The 25,551-nt window shown below is 45.1% G+C and overlaps 1 protein-coding gene across 1 annotated transcript; it reads left to right on the top strand.

Annotated features, from left to right (window-relative positions):
• Positions 1 to 21,625: 21,625 nt before the first annotated feature.
• On the top strand, positions 21,626 to 22,519 carry LOC139247219 (probable G-protein coupled receptor 139; the record flags this gene model as incomplete). Its single annotated transcript, XM_070871565.1, has 1 exon — positions 21,626 to 22,519. A coding segment is annotated over one exon (894 nt), but the record flags the coding sequence as incomplete, so codon positions are not given.
• Positions 22,520 to 25,551: the final 3,032 nt, after the last annotated feature.

The raw sequence follows: 25,551 nt of genomic DNA on the forward strand, positions 1-25,551 counted from the left end.
CAATAAGTTGTGCTCTGAAAGTGAGCACATTGCTCAGGTATCAGCACCACGCACCATTGGTGATGGGAAATACACAAACTATCTCTCTTCACAGAGACCCGGAGTTTGTAAACCTTCGCTTTAAAGGGCTGAATGTTCACATTTCCTCCGTGCGGGCTGTAAACCTGGAGCCGATCCCCTAACACCGAGTTGTGGGAGGTAAAAGTGAGAATTCACCCCAGAGTGTTTATCCGTCCCTTGTAGCACATTGTAGGCCACTGACAGTCAGGAGATGGGGATGGTGAGCTGGGCAAAGGTCTGTAAAGTTTTACAGTACAATATCACCTGCTGCTGGTGTACATCAGTACTGCAGTAATACCAACATTGGAGAAACATTCGCTTCATTTCACACTTCAGGCAAGGTCTTTCTTCACAACTGAGAGATAATTGGATCAGAGAGAAGGTAAAATAAACAGGGGCCTGGAAAGCTGCCATTAAATCCCCTCACCTTTCTGAGTACATAACTCACTCAGAGAATTGTGAACCTGCGGAATTCTCTGCCTGACTCTAATGACTGAGTGAATCCCTTCCCACAGTCATAGAGGTGAACAGTCTCTCCCCAAAGTGAACTCACTGGTGTATCAGTAGGTGGAATAACTGAGTGAATCCCTTCCCACACTCAGAGAGGTGAACGGCCTCTCCCCAGTGTGAACTCGCTGGTGTATCAGTAGGTGCGATAACTGAGTGAATCCCTTCCCACACTCAGAGAGGTGAACGGCCTCTCCCCAGTGTGAACTCGCTGGTGTATCAGTAGGTGCGATAACTGAGTGAATCCCTTCCCACACTCAGAGAGTTGAACGGCCTCTCCCCAGTGTGAACTCACTGGTTTATCAGCAGGTGGGATAACTGAGTGAATCCCTTCCCACTCTCAGAGAGGTGAACGGTCTCTCCCCAGTGTGAACTCTCTGGTGTATCAGCAGGTGGGATAACTGAGTGAATCCCTTCCCACACTCAGAGAGGGGAACAGTCTCTCCCCAGTGTGAACTCGCTGGTGTATCAGCAGGTGGGATAACTGAGTGAATCCCTTCCCACACTCAGAGAGGTGAAAAGTCTCTCCCCAGTGTGAACTCGCTGGTGTATCAGCAGGTGGGATAACTGAGTGAATCCCTTCCCACACTCAGAGAGGTGAACGGTCTCTCCCCAGTGTGAACTCACTGGTGTATCAGCAGGTGAGATAACTGAGTGAATCCATTCCCACACTAAGAGAGGTGAACGGTCTCTCCCAAGTGTGAACTCGCTGGTGTATCAGCAGGTGGGATAACTGAGTGAATCCCTTCCCACACTCAGAGAGGTGAACGGCCCCTCCCCAGTGTGAACTCACTGGTGTATCAGCAGGTGGGATAACTGAGTGAATCCCTTCCCACACTCAGAGAGGTGAACAGTCTCTCCCCAGTGTGAACTCTCTGGTGTATCAGTAGGTGAGATAACTGAGTGAATCCCTTCCCCACTCAGAGAGGTGAACAGCCGCTCCCCAGTGTGAGCTTGCTGGTGTATCAGCAGGTGGGATAACTGAGTGAATCCCTTCCCACACTCAGAGAGGTGAACAGTCTCTCCCCAGTGTGAATTCGCTGGTGTATCAGCAGGTGGGATAACTGAGTGAATCCCTTCCCACACTCAGAGAGGTGAACGGTCTTTCCCCAGTGTGAACTCACTGGTGTATCAGCAGGTGGGATAACTGAGTGAATCCCTTCCCACACTCAGAGAGGTGAACGGTCTCTCCCCAGTGTGAACTCACTGGTGTATCAGCAGGTGGGATAACTGAGTGAATCTCTTCCGACACTCAGAGAGGTGAACGGTCTTTCCCCAGTGTGAACTCACTGGTGTATCAGCAGGGGAGATAACTGAGTGAATCCCTTCCCACACTCAGAGAGGTGAACGGCCTCTCCCCAGTGTGAACTCACTGGTGTATCAGCAGGTGGGATAACTGAGTGAATCCCTTCCCACACTCAGAGAGGTGAACGGTCTCTCCCCAGTGTGAACTCACTGGTGTATCAGTCGGTGGGATAACTGAGCGAATCACTTCCCACACTCAGAGAGGTGAACGGTCTCTCCCCAGTGTGAACTCACTGGTGTATCAGTAGGTGGGATAACTGAGTGAATCCCTTCCCACACTCAGAGAGGTGAACGGCCGCTCCCCAGTGTGAGCTTGCTGGTGTATCAGCAGGTGGGATAACTGAGTGAATCCCTTCCCACACTCAGAGAGGTGAACGGTCTCTCCCCAGTGTGAACTCGCTGGTTTATCAGCAGGTGGGATAACTGAGTGAATCCCTTCCCACACTCAGAGAGGTGAACGGTCTCTCCCCAGTGTGAACTCACTGGTGTATCAGCAGGTTGGATAACTGAGTGCATCTCTTCCGACACTCAGAGAGGTGAACGGTCTTTCCCCAGTGTGAACTCACTGGTGTATCAGCAGGGGAGATAACTGAGTGAATCCCTTCCCACACTCAGAGAGGTGAACGGCCTCTCCCCAGTGTGAACTCGCTGGTGTATCAGCAGGTGGGATAACTGAGTGAATCCCTTCCCACACTCAGAGAGGTGAATGGTCTCTCCCCAGTGTGAACTCGCTGGTTTATCAGCAGGTGGGATAACTGAGTGAATCCCTTCCCACACTCAGAGAGGTGAACAGTCTCTCCCCAGTGTGAACTCACTGGTGTATCAGTAGGCGGTTTAACTGAGTGAATCCCTTCCCACACTCAGAGAGGTGAACGGTATCTCCCCAGTGTGAACTTGCTGGTGTATCAGCAGGTGGGATAACTGAGTGAATCCCTTCCCACACTCAGAGAGGTGAATGGTCTCTTCCCAGTGTGAACTCACTGGTATATCAGCAGGTGGGATAACTGAGTGAATCCCTTCCCACACTCAGAGAGGTGAACGGTCTCTCCCCAGTGTGAACTCGCCGAGGTGTTTCCAGCTGGGACGGGTAGTTGAAACATTTCCCACAGTCCCCACATTTGCACAGTTTTTCTCCAGTGTGACTGCGCTTGTGTCTCTCCAGGTTGGATGATCGGCTGAATCCTTGCCCACACACACAGCACCTGTACAGTTTATCCCCACTGTGAACAGTGTTTTTTGCTTCCATTGTCAAAGGCCGAAGATTTTCAGGTCCCGATGTATCGAGTGACTCCATCAGATCTTAATGTGATGTTTGGTTCGAGCCTCTGGTCGACAAATCCTCCCGTTTAATACCCTGTAAAGTGAACTTCATTAAAGTAAAGTGAAAGAAGAACATTAGAACATAAGAAATAGGAGCAGGAGTCGGCCATATGGCCCCTCGAGCCTGCTCCCCCATTCAATAAGATCATTGCTGATCTGATCATGGACTCAGCTCCACTTCGCTGCCCGCTCCCCATAAACCTTTACTCCCATAATCGCTCAAAAATCTGCATATCTCCGCCTTAAATATATTCAATGTCCCGTCTTCAACAGCTCTCTGGGACAGATAATTCCACAGATTTACAACTCTCTGAGAAAAAATTCCTCCTCATCTCAGTTTTAAATAGGCGACCCCTTAATCTGAAACTATGCCCCCTGGTTTTAGTTTCCCCCATGAGTGGGAACATCCTCTCAGCATCCCCCTTGTCAAGCCCCCTCAGTATCTTTTATGTTTCAATAAGATCACCTTTCATTCTTCTTAACTCCAATGTGTAAAGGCCCAAACTACTCAAACCTTTCTTCATAAGACCTCACCTCAGGAATCAACCTCGTGAACATTCTCTGAACTGCCTGCAATGCAAGTATATCCTTCCTTAAATACAGAGACCAAAACTGCATGCAGTACTCCAGGTGTGGCCTCATCAATACCCTGTCCAGTTGTAGCAGGACTTCTCTGCTTTTATACTCTATCCCCCTTGCAATCCCAGCTTCTCCAGTCTATCCAGGTAACTGAAGTCCCTCATCCCTGGAATCATTCTCGTAAATCTTTCCTGCGCCCACTATAAGGCCTTCATATTCTCCCTAAAGTGCGTTGCCCACAATTGGGCATAATCCTCAAGTTGAGGCCGAACCAATGCTTTGTGCAGGTTCATCATAATATCCACACTTTTGTACTCTATACTTCTATTTATAAAAAGAGATACTGTCTGGAACAGTGGTTCTCAACCTTTTTGTGTTCGCGGCACACTTTCGAATACTGGTATTTTTGGCAGCACAAGTGAAGGGATTAAAAGCAAGTTTCAGAAAATTTAAACAACATTTTATTAATCTCAGTATATGAAGATATTCAACATTGTACACATGTATATTATTAATTATTTTTCATTCTGAAAGTAACAATAACTTAATAAACTATAATAATAATTCCTCACGTTAATTATAGATTACTTAGAATTTTAACGTGATACTTGAGCCTGACGTTTTTTAGTTATGTTACTAGGATTATGGCGTATAACCGATAAGGCGACTCTCATTTCGTGTTCAAGTTCACCAAGTTTTTCCCATTTTTTTACATTTGATGTTCGTAAGAGTTGAGAACCCTAATTCACAGAGATATGATGTTGAAAACTGCATCAGAATTATCAAGGTTTTTTTTGATATTTCAGGATAATCTTAGAAACATAGAAACATAGAAAATAGGTGCAGGAGTAGGCCATTCGGCCCTTCTAGCCTGCACCGCCATTCAATGTGTTCATGGCTGAACATGCAACTTCAGTGCCACATTCCTGCTTTCTCGCCATACCCCTTGATCCCCCTACTAGTAAGGACTACATCTAACTCCTTTTTGAATATATTTAGTGAATTGGCCTCAACAACTTTCTGTGGCAGAGAATTCCACAGGTTCACCAATCTCTGGGTGAAGAAGTTCCTCCTCATCTCGGTCCTAAATAGCTTACCCCTTATCCTTAGACTGTGACCCCTGGTTCTGGACTTCCCCAACATTGGGAACATTCTTCCTGCATCCAACCTGTCTAACCCCTTCAGAATCTTAAACGTTTCTATGAGGTCCCCTCTCATTCTTCTGAACTCCAGTGAATACAAGCCCAGTTGATCCAGTCTTTCTTGATAGGTCAGTCCCGCCATCCCGTGAATCAGTCTGGTGAATCTTTGCTGCACTCCCTCAATAGCAAGAATGTCCTTCCTCAGGTTAGGAGACCAAAACTGTACACAATACTCCAGGTGTGGCCTCACCAAGGCCCTGTACAACTGTAGCAACACGTCCCTGCCCCTGTACTAAATCCCCTCGCTATGAAGGCCAACATGCCATTTGCTTTCTTAACCGCTTGCTGTACCTGCATGCCAACCTTCAATGACTGATGTACCATGACACCCAGGTCTCTTTGCACCTCCCCTTTTCCTAATCTGTCACCATTCAGATAATAGTCTGTCTCTCTGTTTTTACCACCAAAGTGGATAACCTCACATTTATCCACATTATACTTCATCTGCCATGTCTTTGCCCACTCACCTAACCTATCCAAGTCGTTCTGCAGCCTCATAGCATCCTCCTCGCAGCTCACACTGCCACCCAACTTAGTGTCATCCGCAAATTTGGAGATACTACATTTAATCCCCTCTTCTAAATCATTAATGTACAGTGTAAACAGCTGGGGCCCCAGCACAGAACCTTGTGGTACCCCACTAGTCACTGCCTGCCATTCTGAAAAGTACCCATTTACTCCTACTCTTTGTTTCCTGTCTGACAACCAGTTCTCAATCCATGTCAGCACACTACCCCCAATCCCATGTGCTTTAACTTTGCACATCAATCTCTTGTGTAGGACCTTGTCGAAAGCCTTCTGAAAGTCCAAATATACCACATCAACTGGTTCATCCTTGTCCACTCTACTGGAAACATCCTCAAAAAATTCCAAAACATTTATCAAGCATGATTTCCCTTTCACAAATCCATGCTGACTTGGACCTATCATGTCACCTCTTTCCAAATGCACTGCTATGACATCCTTATTAATTGATTCCACCATTTTACCCACTACCGATGTCAGGCTGACCGGTCTATAATTCCCTTATTTCTCTCTCCCTCCTTTTTGAAAAAGTGGGGTTACATTGGCTACCCTCCACTCCATAGGAACTGATCCAGAGTCAATGGAATGTTGGAAAATGATGTCAATGCATCCACTATTTCCAAGGCCACCTCCTTAAGTACTCTGGGATGCAGTCCATCAGGCCCTGGGGACTTATCGGCCTTCAATCCCATCAATTTCCCCAACACAATTTCCCGACTAATAAGGATTTCCCTCAGTTCCTCCTCCTTACTAGACCCTCTGACTCCTTTTATATCCGGAAGGTTGTTTATGTCCTCCTTAGTGAATACCGAACCAAAGTACTTGTTCAATTGGTCCGCCATTTCTTTGTTCCCCGTTATAACTTCCCCTGATTCTGACTGCAGGGGACCTACGTTTGTCTTTACTAACCTTTTTCACTTTACATATCTATAGAAACTTTTGCAATCCGTCTTAATGTTCCCTGCAAGCTTCTTCTTGTACTCCATTTTCCCTGCCCTAATCAAACCCTTTGTCCTCCTCTGCTGAGTTCTAAATTTCTCCCAGTCCCCGGGTTCGCTGCTATTTCTGGCCAATTTGTATGCCACTTCCTTGGCTTTAATACTATCCCTGATTTCCCTTGATAGCCACGGTTGAGCCACCTTCCCTTTTTTATTTTTACGGCAGACAGGAATGTACAATTGTTGTAGTTCATCCATGCGGTCTCTAAATGTCTGCCATTGCCCATCCACAGTCAACCCCTTAAGTATCATTCGCCAATCTATCCTAGCCAATTCACGCCTCATATCTTCAAAGTTACCCTTCTTTAAGTTCTGGACCATGGTCTCTGAATTAACTGTTTCATTCTCCATCCTAATGCAGAATTCCAACATATTATGGTCACTCTTCCCCAAGGGGCCTCGCACAACGAGATTGCTGATTAATCCTCTCTCATTACACAACACCCAGTCTATGATGGCCTCCCCCCTAGTTGGTTCCTCAACATATTGGTCTAAAAAACCATCCCTTATGCACTCCAGGAAATCCTCCTCCACCGTATTGCTTCCAGTTTGATTAACCCAATCTATGTGCATATTAAAGTCACCCATTATAACTGCTGCACCTTTATTGCATGCACCCCTAATTTCCTGTTTGATGCCCTCCCCAACATCACTACTACTGTTTGGAGGTCTGTACACAACTCCCACTAACGTTTTTTGCCCTTTGGTGTTCTGCAGCTCTACCCATATAGATTCCACATCATCCAAGCTAATGTCCTTCCTAACTATTGCCTTAATCTCCTCCTTAACCAGCAATGCTACCCCACCTCCTTTTCCTTTATTCTATCTTTCCTGAATGTTGAATACCCCTGGATGTTGAGTTCCCAGCCCTGATCATCCTGGAGCCACGTCTCCGTAATCCCAATCACATCATATTTGTTAACATCTATTTGCACAGTTAATTCATCCACCTTATTGCGGATACTCCTTGCATTAAGACACAAAGCCTTCAGGCTTGTTATTTTAACACCCTTTGTCCTTTTAGAATTTTGCTGTACAATGGCCCTTTTTGTTCTTTGCCTTGGGTTTCCCTGCCCTCCAATTTTCCTCAACTCCTTTCTGTCTTTTGCCTCCTTTTTGTTTCCCTCTGTCTCACTGCATTGGTTCCCATCCCCCTGCCATATTAGTTTAACTCCTCCCCAACAGCACTAGCAAACACTCCCCCTAGGACATTGGTTCCGGTCCTGCCCAGGTGCAGACCGTCCGGTTTGTACTGGTCCCACCTCCCCCAGAACTGGTTCCAATGCCCCAGGAATTTGAATCCCTCCCTGCTGCACCACTGCACAAGCCACGCATTCATCTGCGCTATCCTGCGATTCGTGCGCTGACTAGCACGTGGCACTGGTAGCAATCCCGAGATTACTACTTTTGAGATCCTACTTTTTAATTTAGCTCCTAGCTCATTAAATTCATTTTGTAGGACCTCATCCCTTTTTTTACCTATGTCGTTGGTACCAATGTGCACCACGACAACTGGCTGATATCCCTCCCTTTTTAGAATGTCCTGCACCCGCTCCGAGACATCCTTGACATTGCACCAGGGAGGCAACATACCATCCTGGAGTCTCGGTTGCGGCCGCAGAAACGCCTATCTATTCCCCTGACAATTGAATCCCCTATCACTATCGCTCTCCCACTCTTTTTCCTGCCCTCCTGTGCAGCAGAGCCAGCCACGGTGCCAGGAACTTGGCTGCTGCTGCCCTCCCCTGATGAGTCATCCCCCCCAACAGTACCCAAAGCAGAGTATCTGTTTTGCAGGGGGATGACCACAGGGGACCCCTGCACTACCTTCCTTGCACTGCTCTTCCTGTTGGTCTTCCATTCCCTATCTGGCTGTGGACCCTTTCCCTGCGGTACGACCAACTCGCTGCACGTGCTGCTCACGTCATTCTCAGTATCGTGGATGCTCCAGAGTGAATCCACCCTCAGCTCCAACTCCGTAACGCGGACCGTCAGGAGCTTGAGGAGGATACATTTCCCGCACATGTAGTCGTCAGGGACACTGGTGTCGTCCCTGAGTTCTCACATGATACAGGAGGAGCATAACACCCGACCAAGCTCTCCTGCCATGACTTAACCCTTAGATACACTTAAATTGGCAACAACAATGTTAAAGTTCACTCACTGATATAGAAGACAAAAAACAAAACCACTCACTTACCCCCTTGGTTGTGAATTCACCTTTTGATTTCTTTCTACTTCTTTTTTGCCTTCTCTCCCCGCTGCAGCTGCACCGGTCCCGCCTCTCTCGACTCCCGCCTCTCTCGACTCCTGCCTCTCTCCACACTCCCCGGACTGCTGAGCCTTTTGTAGGCCGCTGCCTCTCTCGACTCCCGCCTCTCTTCTTCTTCAATAGAAATCCAGAAGCATCAAGAGACATATCTGAATGGTTCATTTTAAGACCACGGTCTGTAGAACTAGAAGTCAATTCTTCTTCTTGCAATGTAAGATCAAAATCTGACATACTAATTGTAGAAAATGGATTTCTTACTCAATCACACTTCTCCACATCCAAAGATGGAAAATATTTGTTGATGTTGTATTCCAGTGATGCAAAATGCTCTATCACTATAGGAGCAACCTTTTTAATACTGTGATTTGGTATCAAAGTGAACATTTCAAGATTGTTTTCTGTTGCTCTCTTTTTCCAGATAGAAATTTTTCTTCTGAAAAGCTAATAGCTTGTCTGTAGAGGTGATAATGTTTTCATTTAGCCTTGCATACTGGTATTAACGCTGTTAAAATAATTATAAAAACCTGCCAGATATGGTAAATTAGCACACCACATTCCATGCTTAAGGTATTTGCAAAAGGTATAGTTTCCTTCTCTTTCAAAAATACTGAGAATTCTTCTTTTAAGTTCAAATACACGATATAAGTCTTATCCCCTTGAAAGCCATCTTACGTCTGTATGCAAAAGTAAACATTCGTGCTGTGCATCCACAGCTTTGCAGAGCTGTTTAAACAAGCGAGTTTTTGAAGCACTTGATTTTATATAATTTACAATATTAACAACTTGATCTAACAAGATTTTAATTCTAGTTGTAATGTCTTTGCAACAAGTGTTTCTCTATGCAAAAAGCAATGGGTGAATAATGTATTTGGATAATTTTTTTTGCGAGGGTAATGAATCCTTTGACATGTCCCACCATAGATGGAGACCGTCCGTGCAGATTCCAACACATGAGTCGCATGAAATTTTGAAGTCTTCTAAATATGAATTCACAGAATCAAATATGTCTTGACCTCTAGTATTTTCTGGAAGTTCTGTACAGCACAGAAATTGGTGCAATATCTCGTTTTCATTAGTGAAGTGAACAAATGATAATAATTGTGCTTTAGCAATAATGTCGACGGACTCGTCGATTTGCAAAGCAAAATTCGAGTTTGTAGGTTTCTGGGCTACATTTTCTTCAATGTTAGATGACATATCATTTATCCTTCTCCGAATTGTATGGTCAGACAGCGGAATTTTTGCAATTTCTTGTTCCGCTTCATCACCAAGCATTAATTCGACAATTTTACGATCTGCAGGAAAAATAAGTGAGTGAGCTATAGTATGAGACTGCATTTTCTGCGCTATTAATTCAGCAACTTTTTACACTATCATTTACATTCATTTTTCTGCAAGGTGCTGGTGCAATGCCCGACCTCTTCCGTGCTAAAGACATATATTTCTGATTCAATTGCCAACCAGAACTCCCACAGTGAGACGGATGAGTGACGAACGCCCGGAGTGGTGTAAACATTGAAACATGTTTCAGAATTCGGGGAATTCAGTTGGTGCATCGACAGGATTTAGCCGTCTCACATACCAGGAGGAAAACTGGAGCTGCTTCTGTTAAATGTGGTGCAGCAGAGCCCGGCTTTCTGTACATTGTTAGTTGGAAATGTGAGCAAAATATCACTCCAATCTTTGGGTGGTTTCACGTCAAACACTTGTAATATTAGTTTGGATATAATTAGTGCAGCACAAACATTACTGTGCAGGGTGTTGACGCGCTGCCAAATGACTGGAAGTAATATCAATGCTCCTGATCTTTCATGGTCCCACGGGAAATCTCCCGCAATTATAATTACGTTTTTCTCTTCAGCTCTCATCTCACAGTCAGTTGGAGCCCTGTGTTCAGTGCCAAGAGTCATCATCACTTCTCGGACAGAATGAGAGTTCCGTTTGTTGCCTATCCATTTTCCTGGTTACCACCAGTTATACAGGCGGTAATGATTTACTATCCGATTATAGCAGCCGTGGGAATCCCCGGTAAGTGATTATATTCCGTTACTAACGTCGTGAATAAAGTTGGGATTAACTTTATTCCTGCTCTTATGTCAGTAATTATATTTTTAAACTATTCTTCTCAATTCAATTAAAAGGCTGAAAGTCAGTGACTGTATTTCCCGCTCGACCTTTTTAAGTGACTGATCATTTGGTGCCTTTCTAATTTTCTTTAACACCCCATAAAAGCTTCAGATTATTTCCCCCATGTAATGTCTTTCAAACTGGTTCGGTTTTATCTGAGAATCGTGCAATGAGTGATTCAATGGATTATTTTAATCCCATTTTTCCATGCCTGCTTTCCTTTCCCGTAACACTCGGTAATATCTGACAGATTATATTTTACTGAACATTCAGCGTGTTGTAAAATGCTCCAGTTTGTCTCCCATTCACTCCCGCTGTGGAGACAGACACTGACAGCCTATCATGGACATATACCTGGGAATTCGGACAGTCAGGACCGGGATTTGTTCAGTCCCGTTAATCAGAATCTACCCGCTGTTCTCCGTCTGGTTCCAGCAAAGTGCCGGATATTATTCCTGGTCATCACAATCCATGCCGAGTGTGGGATTGTGCTCCATGAAGGAACACAGACTCTCTCCCTCATCTTCTCCACTGACCGGTGACCAGCCTGGTCTCAGACTCGCCTTCATCCTCCCGGCGGAGATTGTTCTGCCTTCAGCCGGTGGGAGGCAGCTGGTTTCTGTCACATCCATTCCTGCAGTGGTATAGGTCAGGCCGGGAATCCGTGCTGTGAGAGAGCGATTGAAACAAGGCAGCGGCGCTCTATGCAGCTGTCCTGGGTTTGTCCACATTCAAAACCCGTTTTAGATTCAATACCTGCATTTTAACCAAAGCACCTTCTCCATGCCGGGAATGGTCCCTTGATACTAATTGCACAAATTTATTGTTCAGACCAAACGCTTGCAGGGTGATAGAACATCGACTGTACCCTCAGTAAGCCAGTCCGCTCGGTGATCCACACACATTCACTTTAATTTCGCTTCAGATACTGAGAGATAGAGGAATTTCTAGTCACATTTACCCACCCGGTCTCCATATCCCTTTATCGCCTCTTCCTCCAGCCACGGACCCAATCTACTTTGAATTCTGACAGTTTCTGCCTCAACTTCTATCCATGTGACTGAACTCCACCGCCACTCCAATCCCTGTATCAAAAAGCTTCTCCCGCTCTCTCTTCTCTCTGTTCCATTGTCTTCTATTTCATCTACTTTCTACAGCGCCTCGTTCTGCAACACACATCTACTGGAATCAGTCTGCTTCTATCTACCTTCTTCCATCCTGTCAATAATTTTAAACACATCTGTCATATCGCCCTGTAATCTGTGTCTGTATTACATTCCTCTACCTCACATTTACAGTTAATGTGGCATAGCCCAGGGTATCGAACCAGCGTGTTTTATCACCCATTGTACCATTGACTAACTTTCCCACTTCAGTTGGGAAACTGAAATCTCACATTATGTATCCTGAGTTCCCACCACCCTGTACTAATAAATTGCCTTTCATGTTTGTGTTTGAAGAAACATGATCAGCATTAAAGTCCAATATTATGGCTGTTGTTTTTAACACTCTGCAAAGTCTGTTTGAAGAGGTTACTCAATGAGAACAGATTGAAGTTTGTTGTCTCACTATCCCGCTGACTCTCATAAATCTCAGGGTCAATACAGCCTAATGCTCCTACTGCAAGCTACGCCCCTTTATTACTAAGAGTATCTCTGACTATATCAGCTCACATGGTCCGTTGTAACATGTGCCGCACCAAGAGTCCCCATCATTTCTCAGAGATCAATACAGTTTGATTTATTGTATTACCATTTGCCGTGTTCCAGTTCTCGGCGTGGTAATTGGTGTTCCCGGTAACGTGCTTAGTTTGTGAAACAAAAGCGCCAAATTCTTATTTCCATTCAATATTGTGTCAGCTGCGGTAATTTTAACAATAAATATGATCAGTACTCGGTGCATTGGAATGTCTGTTCCCATCGTCTCAAATTGTATTACATTGTCATTTAAGTCCCTGCTTTGATAATGTATTTCAGTTATTATTCGTAAAAATGGGAACCCACGTAATTAGCTGTAATCTTACCACTTGGATCGATAGTTGGTTGAACGGAAGGAACCACAGAATAGGGATCAATGTTAAGCGAATTTTGGCTTTTATCACAAGGGGGAAGATATTTATAACTGAGCAAGTGCTGTTCTCGCTTCACAGAGATTTGGTCAGATCTCATTTGGAATATATACGTTCAGTTTTGGGCAACATATCGCAGGATAGATGGAGTGGCCTTCGAGGGGTTTCAGCGCAAGTTAACCAGACTGATATCACGGTTTAAAGTATTCAAATATGAGAAAAGGTTACATAACCTTGCCTTGTATTCCATTGTGTTTAGACGGGTGAAGCGTGATATAACCGAGCTATTTAAATATATAAATGTGTTCGATAGTGGAGGCACAGAAACTGTTTCCTATGGCGGTGTAATCAAAACCAGAAGGCATTATCTTAAAATTGGAGCTCGGAGTGAAATCACGAAACACTTTCTCACACAAAGTCGAGGAGAAATCTAACACTCGTTCTCCCAAAATCCTGTCAATTAAAGGTCAGTTGTAATTTTACAGACTCTGACCGATAGATTTGTTAAGGTCAGGGTATCAAGGGATATGGAACCAAGACGGTAATTGGAGTGAGGGTGCCGATCACCCATGGTCTACTGGAATGGTGGAAAAGGCTTGTGGGGCAGAATGATCTAATCCTGCGTTCCTATACGTCAAGCACCAGAGTCATAATTTCTGCAATGAGCTTTCCGGTAATCGCAGGTCCAATTTCAGTGTATCTGTATGTTCTACACGAAAAAATGTCCGATGATATCCTGCAGCCCATAGAGTTTCCAGCACTCATTTTAACAGGTTACCGATAGCACAAATCCGTGTCTCGCTGTATTACTTGGAGGGCCTGGTCATTGTTCTGTCGGTCCTGAGGTGATTATTTGTCAGGTTTGGATCACTATCGGAAATTCCGAGAATATCTTTCCTCCATTTCATCCAAACTTTGCGAGATGTTTATTGATATTACACTGTTTTTGAATCTCCAAATCAAAATCTAACATTGTTCTACATGGAATGTCTCGGAGCAATGCGGTTCTAAGTGAGAATGAGCCCTGTATTATCACACTGGGATGTCGTTAGAGTGTGAAATTGTTTCAGTTAATCGTTAGCAGCGTCAGGAACCCCTCGCTCATATACGCCTCTTTGCATGCTCTGGTTAAATTATCTACCTGGCCTTTAAATGTAACAGCCGGGGCTCCCATCTGTATCAGAAGTTTTTGGGTTTGATACCCTGTCGAAAATCTAGTCTGACATTCGTATGACTTTCCCATGGCAGTTTATCCAAATAACGCAAACCAGAGCCAACTTTACCAACCAGATGTTATATTTGTGGACCTTGCTGTAGCATATATATATACATTTAGTTACATTGCAAGGTATGTTACGAAGTTGTAGACACCATCTTCTGACAAACAGTGAAAGGCCATATTGACTTTGCTAGAGTGTGAAATACAAGTGTATTATTTCACGCCAATTCTGGGAAATACGGTTGTGGTTTCAAGCAATTCATAGAAACCACAGTGGTGATGTATTTATTCAGAGCTGAATTCGTGCACCAAGCACAGTTATGGTCCGTGGCCGCAAATTTCATTTTTAAATATTTGCAGTCAGTTATACACACATGTAATGATTATTTTTGGGACATTGCACAGGCAGTGGAACCGGAGACTGAAGGGATGGAGAGCTTGGAAAATAGAAACAGTAAGACACAGTAGTAATGATATTTTAATTGTAGCTGGCAACAGTGGTGATTGGATTCAGTGAGAGAAGGACATTGTTTCCCTTTTTGTCCTGTCATTATATACCAGCTGCAATTAGAAACAAGAATAATTGTCAAATCGTTTTGTTACTAGAATATTTGTGAATCAGGTATCACCAATATTTAAACTGTGACTCTGTTTAAGCCGAGAAGATGATGAATTAATTGACAATGACATTTCTGCAGCCACCAATCTTCCCGAATATCCCCTCACCATCACCTTTGATGCCCGATTTCCTATTAAAACAATTAATCTCTCTCACTCTGGTCTTTCCCCTGGTACGGCCCTCATTCTCGCTCACTCAAGTACAAGGGCCGCAGACTTGTACGGATGTGTCGGACAACTGGTTTAACCATTCTACGCCAGGTTTGGCTTGACTGCATAAAGTATTATCGGGCCCTACTCGTGTCTGCTAAAACTGCTCACTATTCCAACATCATTCTAGAATGGAAATATAACCCCCGGCTACTATTCTCGACTGTTAACCATCTTATGAAACCCCTCTCCCCAGTCTCCACCACATTCACCTCCAACAACAAGTGTGAGTAGCTCATGGAATTATTTGTCTCAAAGATTGAGACCATCCAATCAGCTGCCTCGGCCACTTCTCTTCCTTCCTCTAGTCCAACGGGTCAAACATCCCCGAAGTTTCCACCCTGCCCTAGCCATGAAGTCGCATCTCTCTCGTCTCTCCCTGATCTGCCCCTCTTGAACTCTCCATGCTCATCTTATCCATGAGACCCACTTACAGCTCACTTGATCTTGACCCTATTCCCACCAAGCTGCTGATCAGCCAAATTTCTTTTCTGGCTCCCGTGTTAGCTGACATTGTTTATGGTCCTCTCAGCTCAGGTCCTCTCATCTCCTTCAAATCTACCGTTATCACCCCTCTCCTCAAAAAACAACCCTTCACCACACTGGGCTTGCAAGCTACCGCCCCCTCTCCAACCTTAATTTCCACTCCAAAGTCCTTGAACATGTTGTCGCCTCCCGGAACTCCATGTTTGAATCCCTTCAGTCTGGTATCCACCATGCCACACTACCGAAACTGCTCGTATCAAAGTCACAAATGGCATCCTTTGTGACATTGACAAAGATAAACTTTCCCTCCTCATCATTCTCGACCAGTCCCAGCCTTTGATATGGTTGAGTACTCCATTTTCCACCAATGCCTCTCGAACTGGGTGGGAGTGTACACGCCTGGTTCCATCCGTATCTCCCTAATCATAGCCAGAAAATCACTTGCATTCGCTTCTATTCTCACGATAAATCGTTGCATATCGTGTTCCCCAGGAATTTATCATTGGCCCCCTCCTGTTCTCCACTATATGATGCCTCTTGCCAACATCATCCGAAAACACAGCTTCAGTTTCCACATGTAGGCTGCTGATACCTAGCTCTACCTCACCCCCACTTCTCATGAGGCCTCCAAGGTCTCTAAATTGGCAGACTGCTTATCCGACATTCAGTATTGTTGAGCAGAAATGTTGTCCAATTAAATATTGGGAATACCGATGACATTTTCTTTGGGTCCCGCCACAAACTGTGTTCACTAACCAACGACTCGATCCCTCCCCCGTGTTCTGTCTGTGACTGAACCAGACAGTTCGCAATCTAGCTATCCTATTAGAACGGGAAATAATCTTCTGGCCATACATCTGCAGCATAACTAAATCCACCTGTTTCCACCTCCATAATATTGCCCAGCTCCGCTCCTGCCTCAGATCCTCTGCTGCGGAAACCTCCATCCATGCCTTAATTACCTCTAGTTTGTACAGCTCCAACACACTCCTGGCTGACCTCCTACATTCTACCCTATGTAAACTTGAGTTCATTCAAAACTCGCCAGAGCATGTCCAATCTCGCACGAAATCCCACCTGTGCTCGCTGAGCTACATTGATCCCGGTTCAACAATACCTCGATTCCAAATCCCTCCATGGCCTCGTCCCTCGCTATCTCTGTAATCTGCTTTAGCATCGCAACCCCCCAATATGTCTGCGCTCCTCAAATTCTACCCTCTTGTGCATCCCTGATTATAACTGCTCAACCATTGGTGGCCGTGCCTTCAGCTGTCCGAGCCCTGAGCTCTCGAACAGCCTCCTTAAATCCGCACCGCCTCAAGCCCTCCCTTTCTTCCTTGAAGACAGTGCTTACCTTCCTTGAAGGTAGAGCTGCAGAACACCAAAGGGCAAAAAACGTTAGTAGCAGTTGTGTGCAGACCTCCAAACAGTAATAGGGATGTTGGGGAGGGGATCAAACAGGAAATTAGGGGTGCATGCAATAAAGGTGTAGCAGTTATAATGGGTGACTTTAATATGCACATAGATTGGGCTAGCCAAACTGGAAGCAATACGGTGGAGTAGGATTTCCTGGAGTGCATAAGGGATGGTTTTCTAGACCAATATGTTGAGGAACCAACTAGCGGGGAGGCCATCTTAGACTGGATGTTGTGTAATGAGAGAGGATTAATTAGCAATCGTGTTGTGCGAGGCCCCTTGGGGAAGAGTGACCATAATATGGTGGAATTCTGCATTAGGATGGAGAATGAAACAGTAAGTTCAGAGACCATGGTCCAGAACTTAAAGAAGGGTAACTTTGAAGGTATGAGGCGTGAATTGGCTAGGATAGATTGGCGAATGATACTTAGGGGGTTGACTGTGGATGGGCAATAGCAGACATTTAGAGACCGCATGGATGAATTAAACAATTGTACATTCCTGTCTGGCGTAAAAATAAAAAAGGGAAGGTGGCTCAACCGTGGCTATCTAAGGAAATCAGGGATAGTACTAAAGCCAAGGAAGTGGCATACAAATTGGCCAGAAATAGCAGCGAACCTGGGGACTGGGAGATATTTAGAACTCAGCAGAGGAGACAAAGGGTTTGATTAGGGCAGGGAAAATGGAGTACGAGAAGAAGCTTTCAGGGAACATTAAGGCGGATTGCAAAAGTTTCTATAGGTATGTAAAGAGAAAAAGGTTAGTAAAGACAAATGTAGGTCCCCTGCAGTCAGAATCAGGGGAAGTCATAACGGGGAACAAAGAAATGGCAGAACAATTGAACAAGTACATTGGTTCGGTATTCACTAAGGAGGATACAAACAACCTTCCGGATATAAAAGGGGTCAGAGGGTCTAGTAAGGAGGAGGAACTGAGGGAAATCTTTATTAGTCAGGAAATTGTGTTGGGGAAATTGATGGGATTGAAGGCCGATAAATCCCCAGGGCCTGATGGACTGCATCCCAGAGTACTTAAGGAGGTGGCCTTGGAAATAGCGGATGCATTGACAGTCATTTTCCAACATTCCATTGACTCTGGATCAGTTCCTATGGAGTGGAGGGTAGCCAATGTAACCCCACTTTTTAAAAAAGGAGGGAGAGAGAAAACAGGGAATTATAGACCGGTCAGCTTGACCTCAGTAGTGGGTAAAATGATGGAATCAATTATTAAGGATGTCATAGCAGTGCATCTGGAAAATGGTGACATAATAGGTCCAAGTCAGCATGGATTTGTGAAAGGGAAATCATGCTTGACAAATCTTCTGGAATTTTTTGAGGATGTTTCCAGTAAAGTGGACAAAGGAGAACCATTGATGTGGTATATTTGGACTTTCAGAAGGCTTTCGACAAGGTACCACACATGAGATTAATGTGCAAAGTTAAAGCACATGGGATTGGGGGTAGTGTGCTGACATGGATTGAGAATTGGTTGTCAGACAGGAAGCAAAGAGTAGGAGTAAACGGGTACTTTTCAGAATGGCAGGCAGTGACTAGTGGAGTGCCGCAAGGTTCTGTGCTGGGGCCCCAGCTGTTTACATTGTACATTAATGATTTAGACGAGGGGATTAAATGTAGTATCTCCAAATTTGCGGATGATACTAAGTTGGGTGGCAGTGTGAGCTGCGAGGAGGATGCTATGAGGCTGCAGAGTGACTTGGATAGGTTAGGTGTGTGGGCAAATGCATGGCAGATGAAGTATAATATGGATAAATGTGAGGTTATCCACTTTGGTGGTAAAAACAGAGAGACAGACTATTATCTGAATGGTGACAGATTAGGAAAAGGGAAGGTGCAACGAGACCTGGGTGTCATGGTACAAAAGTCATTGAAGGTTAGCATGCAGGTACAGCAGGCGGTTAAGAATGCAAATGGCATGTTGGCCTTCATAGCGAGGGGATTTGAATACAGGGGCAGGGAGGTGTTGCTACAGTTGTACAGGGCCTTGGTGAGGCCACACCTGGAGTATTGTGTACAGTTTTGGTCTCCTAACTTGAGGAAGGACATTCTTGCTATTGAGGGAGTGCAGCGAAGATTCACCAGACTGATTCCCGGGATGGCGGGACTGACCTATCAAGAAAGATTGGATCAACTGGGCTTGTATTCACTGGAGTTCAGAAGAATGAGAGGGGACCTCATAGAAACGTTTAAAATTCTGACGGGTTTAGACAGGTTAGATGCAGGAAGAATGTTCCCAATGTTGGGGAAGTCCAGAACCAGGGGTCACAGTCTGAGGATAAGGGGTAAGCCATTTAGGACCGAGATCAGGAGAATTCTCTACCACAGAAAGTAGTTGAGGCCAATTCACTAAATATATTCAAAAGGGAGTTAGATGAAGTCCTTACTACTCGGGGGATCAACGGTTATGGCGAGAAAGCAGGAAGGGGGTACTGAAGTTCCATGTTCAGCCATGAACTCATTGAATGGCGGTGCAGGCTAGAAGGGCTGAATGGCCTGCTCCTGCACCTATTTTCTATGTTTCTATGTATCTATGTTTCTTATAACCTCCCTCTGACCAAACTTTTGGTCATCTGTCGTAATTTATTCTTATGTGGCTCGGTGCCAAAGTTATTTGTTATGTCTTGTAACACTGCTGTGAAGCGCCTCGGGATGTTTTATAAAGGCGCTATATAAGTAGAAATTATTGTTGTTGTAATAATGTTCCAATTGTTGAATTAATTAAGTGATTTGACAAATACTGAACAGGAGACATGATTTTAGCAACTTTTATTAGGCTCTATAGTTCAGATACATAAATTACTGACAGATTTGGCCATTTGCAAAGCCCAGTCGGAAATATTATCTCCTCATATCTTCGCCATTATTTCATGCAGCTCACCAGCTAACAACACGGACTGCAGCCGTTCAAAAAGGAGACCCACCTCCATCTTGTAAACAGCACAGGACAGCCCATTTCTTGTGTTTGATTCAGAGTTACTTTGTGCATTTTTCTGTGTAGATTTTCATTATACTTCTGTATTCATAGTAACCACACGCCGCCCCCACCCCACACCCATACTTAACTTTATTAATCTTATATACTCATGTAATTTAATTCCCAGCTAAGACTGTATTGTCTAAACACAGTTGAACGGGAATGCAGTTAATTATTTCTACACCGGCCGCTTATCTTGTTCAGGATATCTTTTCAGTGCCGATGTTTCTTTTGTATATGTAGTCTCTCTCTCGCTGTCTGCCTGTCTCTATTTCTTTACAAATGAACACATGGAGCTCTTTACGTATATCAAGTTGGAACAACTGCGAAATGTCACACTATCCTGCAAACCAAAGAAATCCGAATCAAACACTTCTGAGCATATATTTCATTGTTGATAGATTGCGCTCGAAGCTCAGGTACATATAATGTCCCACATCCCCTGGGATGTACTTTCCGCCAGTCTTTCTCACCAGAGACAGATTCTCCATATTGCTATGTGCCGGATTAATATTAAAGATGGATTCTGCCAATTCAGAGCTAAGACCTTACCACGGAGCCTTTCTGAAGCTGAATCTCGGCAGGTATGTCCTGGGCTGGACTACAGCCTCTATTGTCACTTGTACTGTATCTTTGCTTCGGTCTAGAGATCGCCACCCACAACTCCCTCTGAAGTTTGCTGCATTATTAGAGGCGTCAAAAGCGAGGTGAAGATTATGGCCCTTGTGTCATTGTATACTTTGGAATGTATATTTTTCCTAGGATCACAGAAGAAGGTGCAAGTTAAGATTGTTTGTTCATGATCACATCTGAACTTCTCCCCATTGTGGTTATTGTTGGAGTTTGTCCAGATGCGGGGTTGCACTGTACAAGGCACCAATGTAAAGACCTGCGACTTCTGGCCACTAAGTCAGTTGATCAGATTAAATGTTCATCTGGTGGATTATAAACGTAACTGTTGCAACTTGGTTGAGTTGAAACATACCAACTCCCCTATTATCGTGGTGTTTGACAGTAGTTTGTCCAAAGGTCTTTACTCATCGCCTCCAGTCTGCGAATACAACATGAGAACTCTGAGCCATTTCGTACCCACATCTTGTATCCGCTCCCCTTTCCTGTCCACGGACCCAAATCCCGCACTTTGTCTCAGCCTCGGTTGTTCCCCTTTAGTATTCACTGCATTTCGGTCAGGCGTTATTCTCACCGCTCCCCAAACATCTCCCAATTTAGAATTGACCATTCATGACTTATTTTCAATTAGTTTTCTGTTCATTTCTTCCTCTGTCACTGAACTGCTACTTTTAGCAATTATCCATAACTCATTCTCACACTGTCCATTTATTCATACATTTAAATGGCCAGTAGTTTACTCGGATCTCCGGTGGATTTCTACATCACTTTCTACGAAGTTTCAGTGGCAGAAGGGTAACACCTCCGAGGAAATTTCCAGACTACATTTGTCTATTCTATACTCTTTGTGAATCGTTTATTTTCACGTATTTACCCCACACTCACAGATATTTAACATTGCAATTGTATGTTAAAATCCTGTTCTGCTGGACAATTCTAGTAGCGGTAAAGAGTTCAGTTCCAGTCCCCAGATCCTGCAGTAAAGTACATTTCACACCAAATCCTGTGTAACTGGCTCCCTTGCTGTAAACTGACGGCTGATTCCCTGTTCCTGTGTGTTTCCCTTTTACAGCTAATGTGGTGACGATTGTGATCCTGTCCCGGGGAAAGTGCGGTCTCTCCAGATGTATCACTCGCTACCTGGTGGCCATGGCAGCGGCGGATCTACTGGTCATTATCACTGATGTGATACTGGTTCGGATTAATAATTATTATTTCCCGACTACCTTCCTGTTCATCACACCTGTGTGTTCTTTCCACATAGCGCTGATGCGTGCAGTCACCGATATTTCTGTCTGGTTAACCATCGCTTTCACTTTCGATCGTTTTGTTACCATTTGTTGCCAGAAGCTGAGGACTAAATATTGCACCGAGAAAACTGCATCCCTGGTTATAGGAACCGTGTGCCTGCTGTTCTGTATAAAAAACATCCCCTGGTTCTTTATATATGAACCCCACTATACAATCGACCATGTACCCTGGTGGTGTGTTGCAAAACTCGAGTATTACACTGTAACTGCTTGGGTAACATTTGACTGGATTAACCGCTGTTTTACCCCACTGCTCCCAATATTACTGATACTGCTGCTCAATGCTCTGACTGTAGGATACATTTTGGCCGCCAGCAGAGTCCGCAGGAGGCTGAGGGGCAGTAAGAAAGATGTGAATCACAATGATCCGGAGATGGAGAACCGAAGGAAATCCATCATCTTACTCTTCGCTATATCCGGTAACTTCATACTGCTCTGGATGGCGTATGTGATATTTTTCTTATTAATGCGAATTACAAACCACTATTATTCTACAGGTTTCAATGACCCGATGTATATTGCAGACAGTACCAGCTACATGCTGCTGCTTTTGAGCTGCTGTACAAACACGTGCATTTATGCAGTAACCCAGACTAAATTCAGAGATGAGCTGAAAAATGGGTTGCAGTATCCTCTGAGAATAATATTTAATTTAGTTCAGCAAAGGAAAGTTTAGAGCAATTCCCAACATTAGACCTGCATTACATCACATATCGTATCCTGAGTTATATTTTACCTGAACCTCAGCAGGCTACAACTCAGGCCCAGGCTTCGTCAGACACAAAACTGGGCAATATCTGACAAGGCCTGCGGTTTCCTATGTAAGTGTCTGTGAACAAGGTAGAAGACCATTATGTAGACAGTGGGTTATAATAGAGGGAGCAGTTTAATTGGATTAAATCATCCTCCTGGACACAGAGAGATACAAGTCCCAGCATTGAGGTTTAGGATGTTGTGACCATGTTTATTGCCGGATGATCATCAGAACACGTGGGTTATAGAAACATAGAAACATAGAAAATAGGTGCAGGCGCAGGCCATTCAGCCCTTCTAGCCTGCACCGCCATTCAATGAGTTCATGGCTGAACATGAAACTTCAGTACCCACTTCCTGCTTTCACGCCATACCCCTTGATCCCTCGAGTAGTAAGGACTTCATCTAACTCCCTTTTGAATATATTTAGTGAATTGGCCTCAACTACTTTCTGTGGTAGAGAATTCCACAGGTTCACCACTCTCTGGGTGAAGAAGTTTCTCCTGATCTCGGTCCTAAATGGCTTACCCCTCATCCTTAGACTGTGACCCCTGGTTCTGGACTTCCCCAACATTGGGAACATTCTTCCTGCATCCAACCTGTCCAAACCCGTCAGAATTTTAAACGTTTCTATGAGGTCCCCTCTCACTCTTCTGAACTCCAGTGAATACAAGCCCAGTTGTTCCAGTCTTTCTTGATAGGTCAGTCCCACCATCCCGAGTTTAAAAGGAAAATACACCTTTCGATTTAATAGCTGAAGAATATCAGGAAGTGAATGATAACTGTGATGGTTTTTGAGTGTGGAAATGCCTGGAGAATAATAAACAGATCATTATATCAATCAGCATGTATTGTCTTTGAAAGTTTACATTCTCCAGTTCATGAACAGCTTCTCCATCACCTGCGGCTCTGTGGAATTTATTGGAACTGAAGTGATGTTGATTGTGGCCGTGAATCCATTGTCCTGGAGTCTGTAAACGGTGGTGTTTCCAGCAGTGAGTCCCCTTTCCCACTGTCTATGTACAATGGTGTTTGCAGAGTAACAACACCACTGGCAATGAGAACCAGTAGCACGGTGTGTGAACAGCTGCAGACTCTTCTCAGGAAGAAATGACCCAGGTGGCCATTGCCTGCTGTCAGATATCTGTGACCGCAGGTCAGATTGCACACTGTGACAGCAACGTGATTCTAACCTTGTGAGCAGTAAAATAGTGTCGCTTTCATCGAGCTCGCCTTCACCTAAAATTTACTGAGGCTCACTTTCTGCAGGAAAACCCCGCCATTGTCCTCACTCACTCGCTGCATATCCTGTATCAGGGACCAGTGATCCAAACCCAGCTGAAGTGTGTGTGAATGTGAGGATCAGTGTGTGAGGGACCAGTCTCAGGGTCCAGTGATCCAGACCCAGCTGAAGTCTGTGTGAATGTGAGGCTCAGTGTGTGAGGGACCAGTCTCAGGGTCCAGTGATCCAGACCCAGCTGAAGTGTGTGTGAATGTGAGGCACAGTGTGTGAGGGACCAGTCTCAGGGTCCAGTGATCCAGACCCAGCTGAAGTGTGTGTGAATGTGAGGCTCAGTGTGTGAGGGACCAGTCTCAGGGTCCAGTGATCCAGACCCAGCTGAAGTGTGTGTGAATGTGAGGATCAGTGTGTGAGGGACCAGTCTCAGGGTCCAGTGATCCAGACCCAGCTGAAGTGTGTGTGAATGTGAGGCTCAGTGTGTGAGGGACCAGTCTCAGGGTCAAGTGATACAGACCCAGCTGAAGTGTGTGTGAATGTGAGGATCAGTGTGTGAGGGACCAGTCTCAGGGTCTAGTGATCCAGACCCAGCTGAAGTGTGCGTGAATGTGAGGCTCAGTGTGTGAGGGACCAGTCTCAGGGTCTAGTGATCCAGACCCAGCTGAAGTGTGTGTGAATGTGAGGCTCAGTGTGTGAGGGACCAGTCTCAGGGTCCAGTGATCCAGACCCAGCTGAAGTGTGTGTGAATGTGGGGCTCAGTGTGTGAGGGACCAGTCTCAGGGTCCAGTGATGCAGACCCAGCTGAAGTGTGTGTGAATGTGAGGCTCAGTGTGTGAGGGACCAGTCTCAGGGTCCAGTGATCCAGACCCAGCTGAAGTGTGTGTGAATGTGAGGATCAGTGTGTGAGGGACCAGTCTCAGGGTCTAGTGATCCAGACCCAGCTGAAGTGTGTGTGAATGTGAGGCTCAGTGTGTGAGGGACCAGGCTCAGGGTCTAGTGATCCAGACCCAGCTGAAGTGTGTGTGAATGTGAGGATCAGTGTGTGAGGGACCAGCCTCAGGTTCCAGTGATCCAGACCCAGCTGAAGTGTGTATGAATGTGAGGCTCAGTGTGTGAGGGACCAGTCTCAGTGTCCAGTGATCCAGACCCAGCTGAAGTGTGTGTGAATGTGAGGCTCAGTGTGTGAGGGACCAGTCTCAGGGTCCAGTGATCCAGACCCAGCTGAAGTGTGTGTGAATGTGAGGCTCAGTGTGTGAGGGACCAGTCTCAGTGTCCAGTGATCCAGACCCTGCTGAAGTGTGTGTGAATGTGACGATCGGTGTGTGAGTGACCAGTCTCAGTATTCATTGATCCAGACCCAGCTGAAGTGTGTGAGAATGTGAGGATCAATGTGTGAGGAACCAGTCTCAGGTCCAGTGATCCAGACCCAGCTGAAGTGTGTGTGAATGTGAGGATCAGTGTGTGAGGGACCAGTCTCAGGGTCCAGTGATCCAGACCCAGCTGAAGTGTGTGTGAATGTGAGGCTCAGTGTTTGAGCGACCAGTCTCAGGGTCTAGTGATCCAGACCCAGCTGAAGTGTGTGTGAATGTGAGGTTCAGTGTGGAGGGACCAGTCTCAGGGTCTAGTGATCCAGACCCAGCTGAAGTGTGTGTGACTGTGAGGATCAGTGTGTGAGGGACCAGTCTCAGGGTCTAGTGATCCAGACCCAGCTGAAGTGT

This window comes from Pristiophorus japonicus, unplaced genomic scaffold, assembly GCF_044704955.1.
Source record: "Pristiophorus japonicus isolate sPriJap1 unplaced genomic scaffold, sPriJap1.hap1 HAP1_SCAFFOLD_263, whole genome shotgun sequence".
NCBI lineage: Eukaryota > Metazoa > Chordata > Chondrichthyes > Pristiophoridae > Pristiophorus > Pristiophorus japonicus.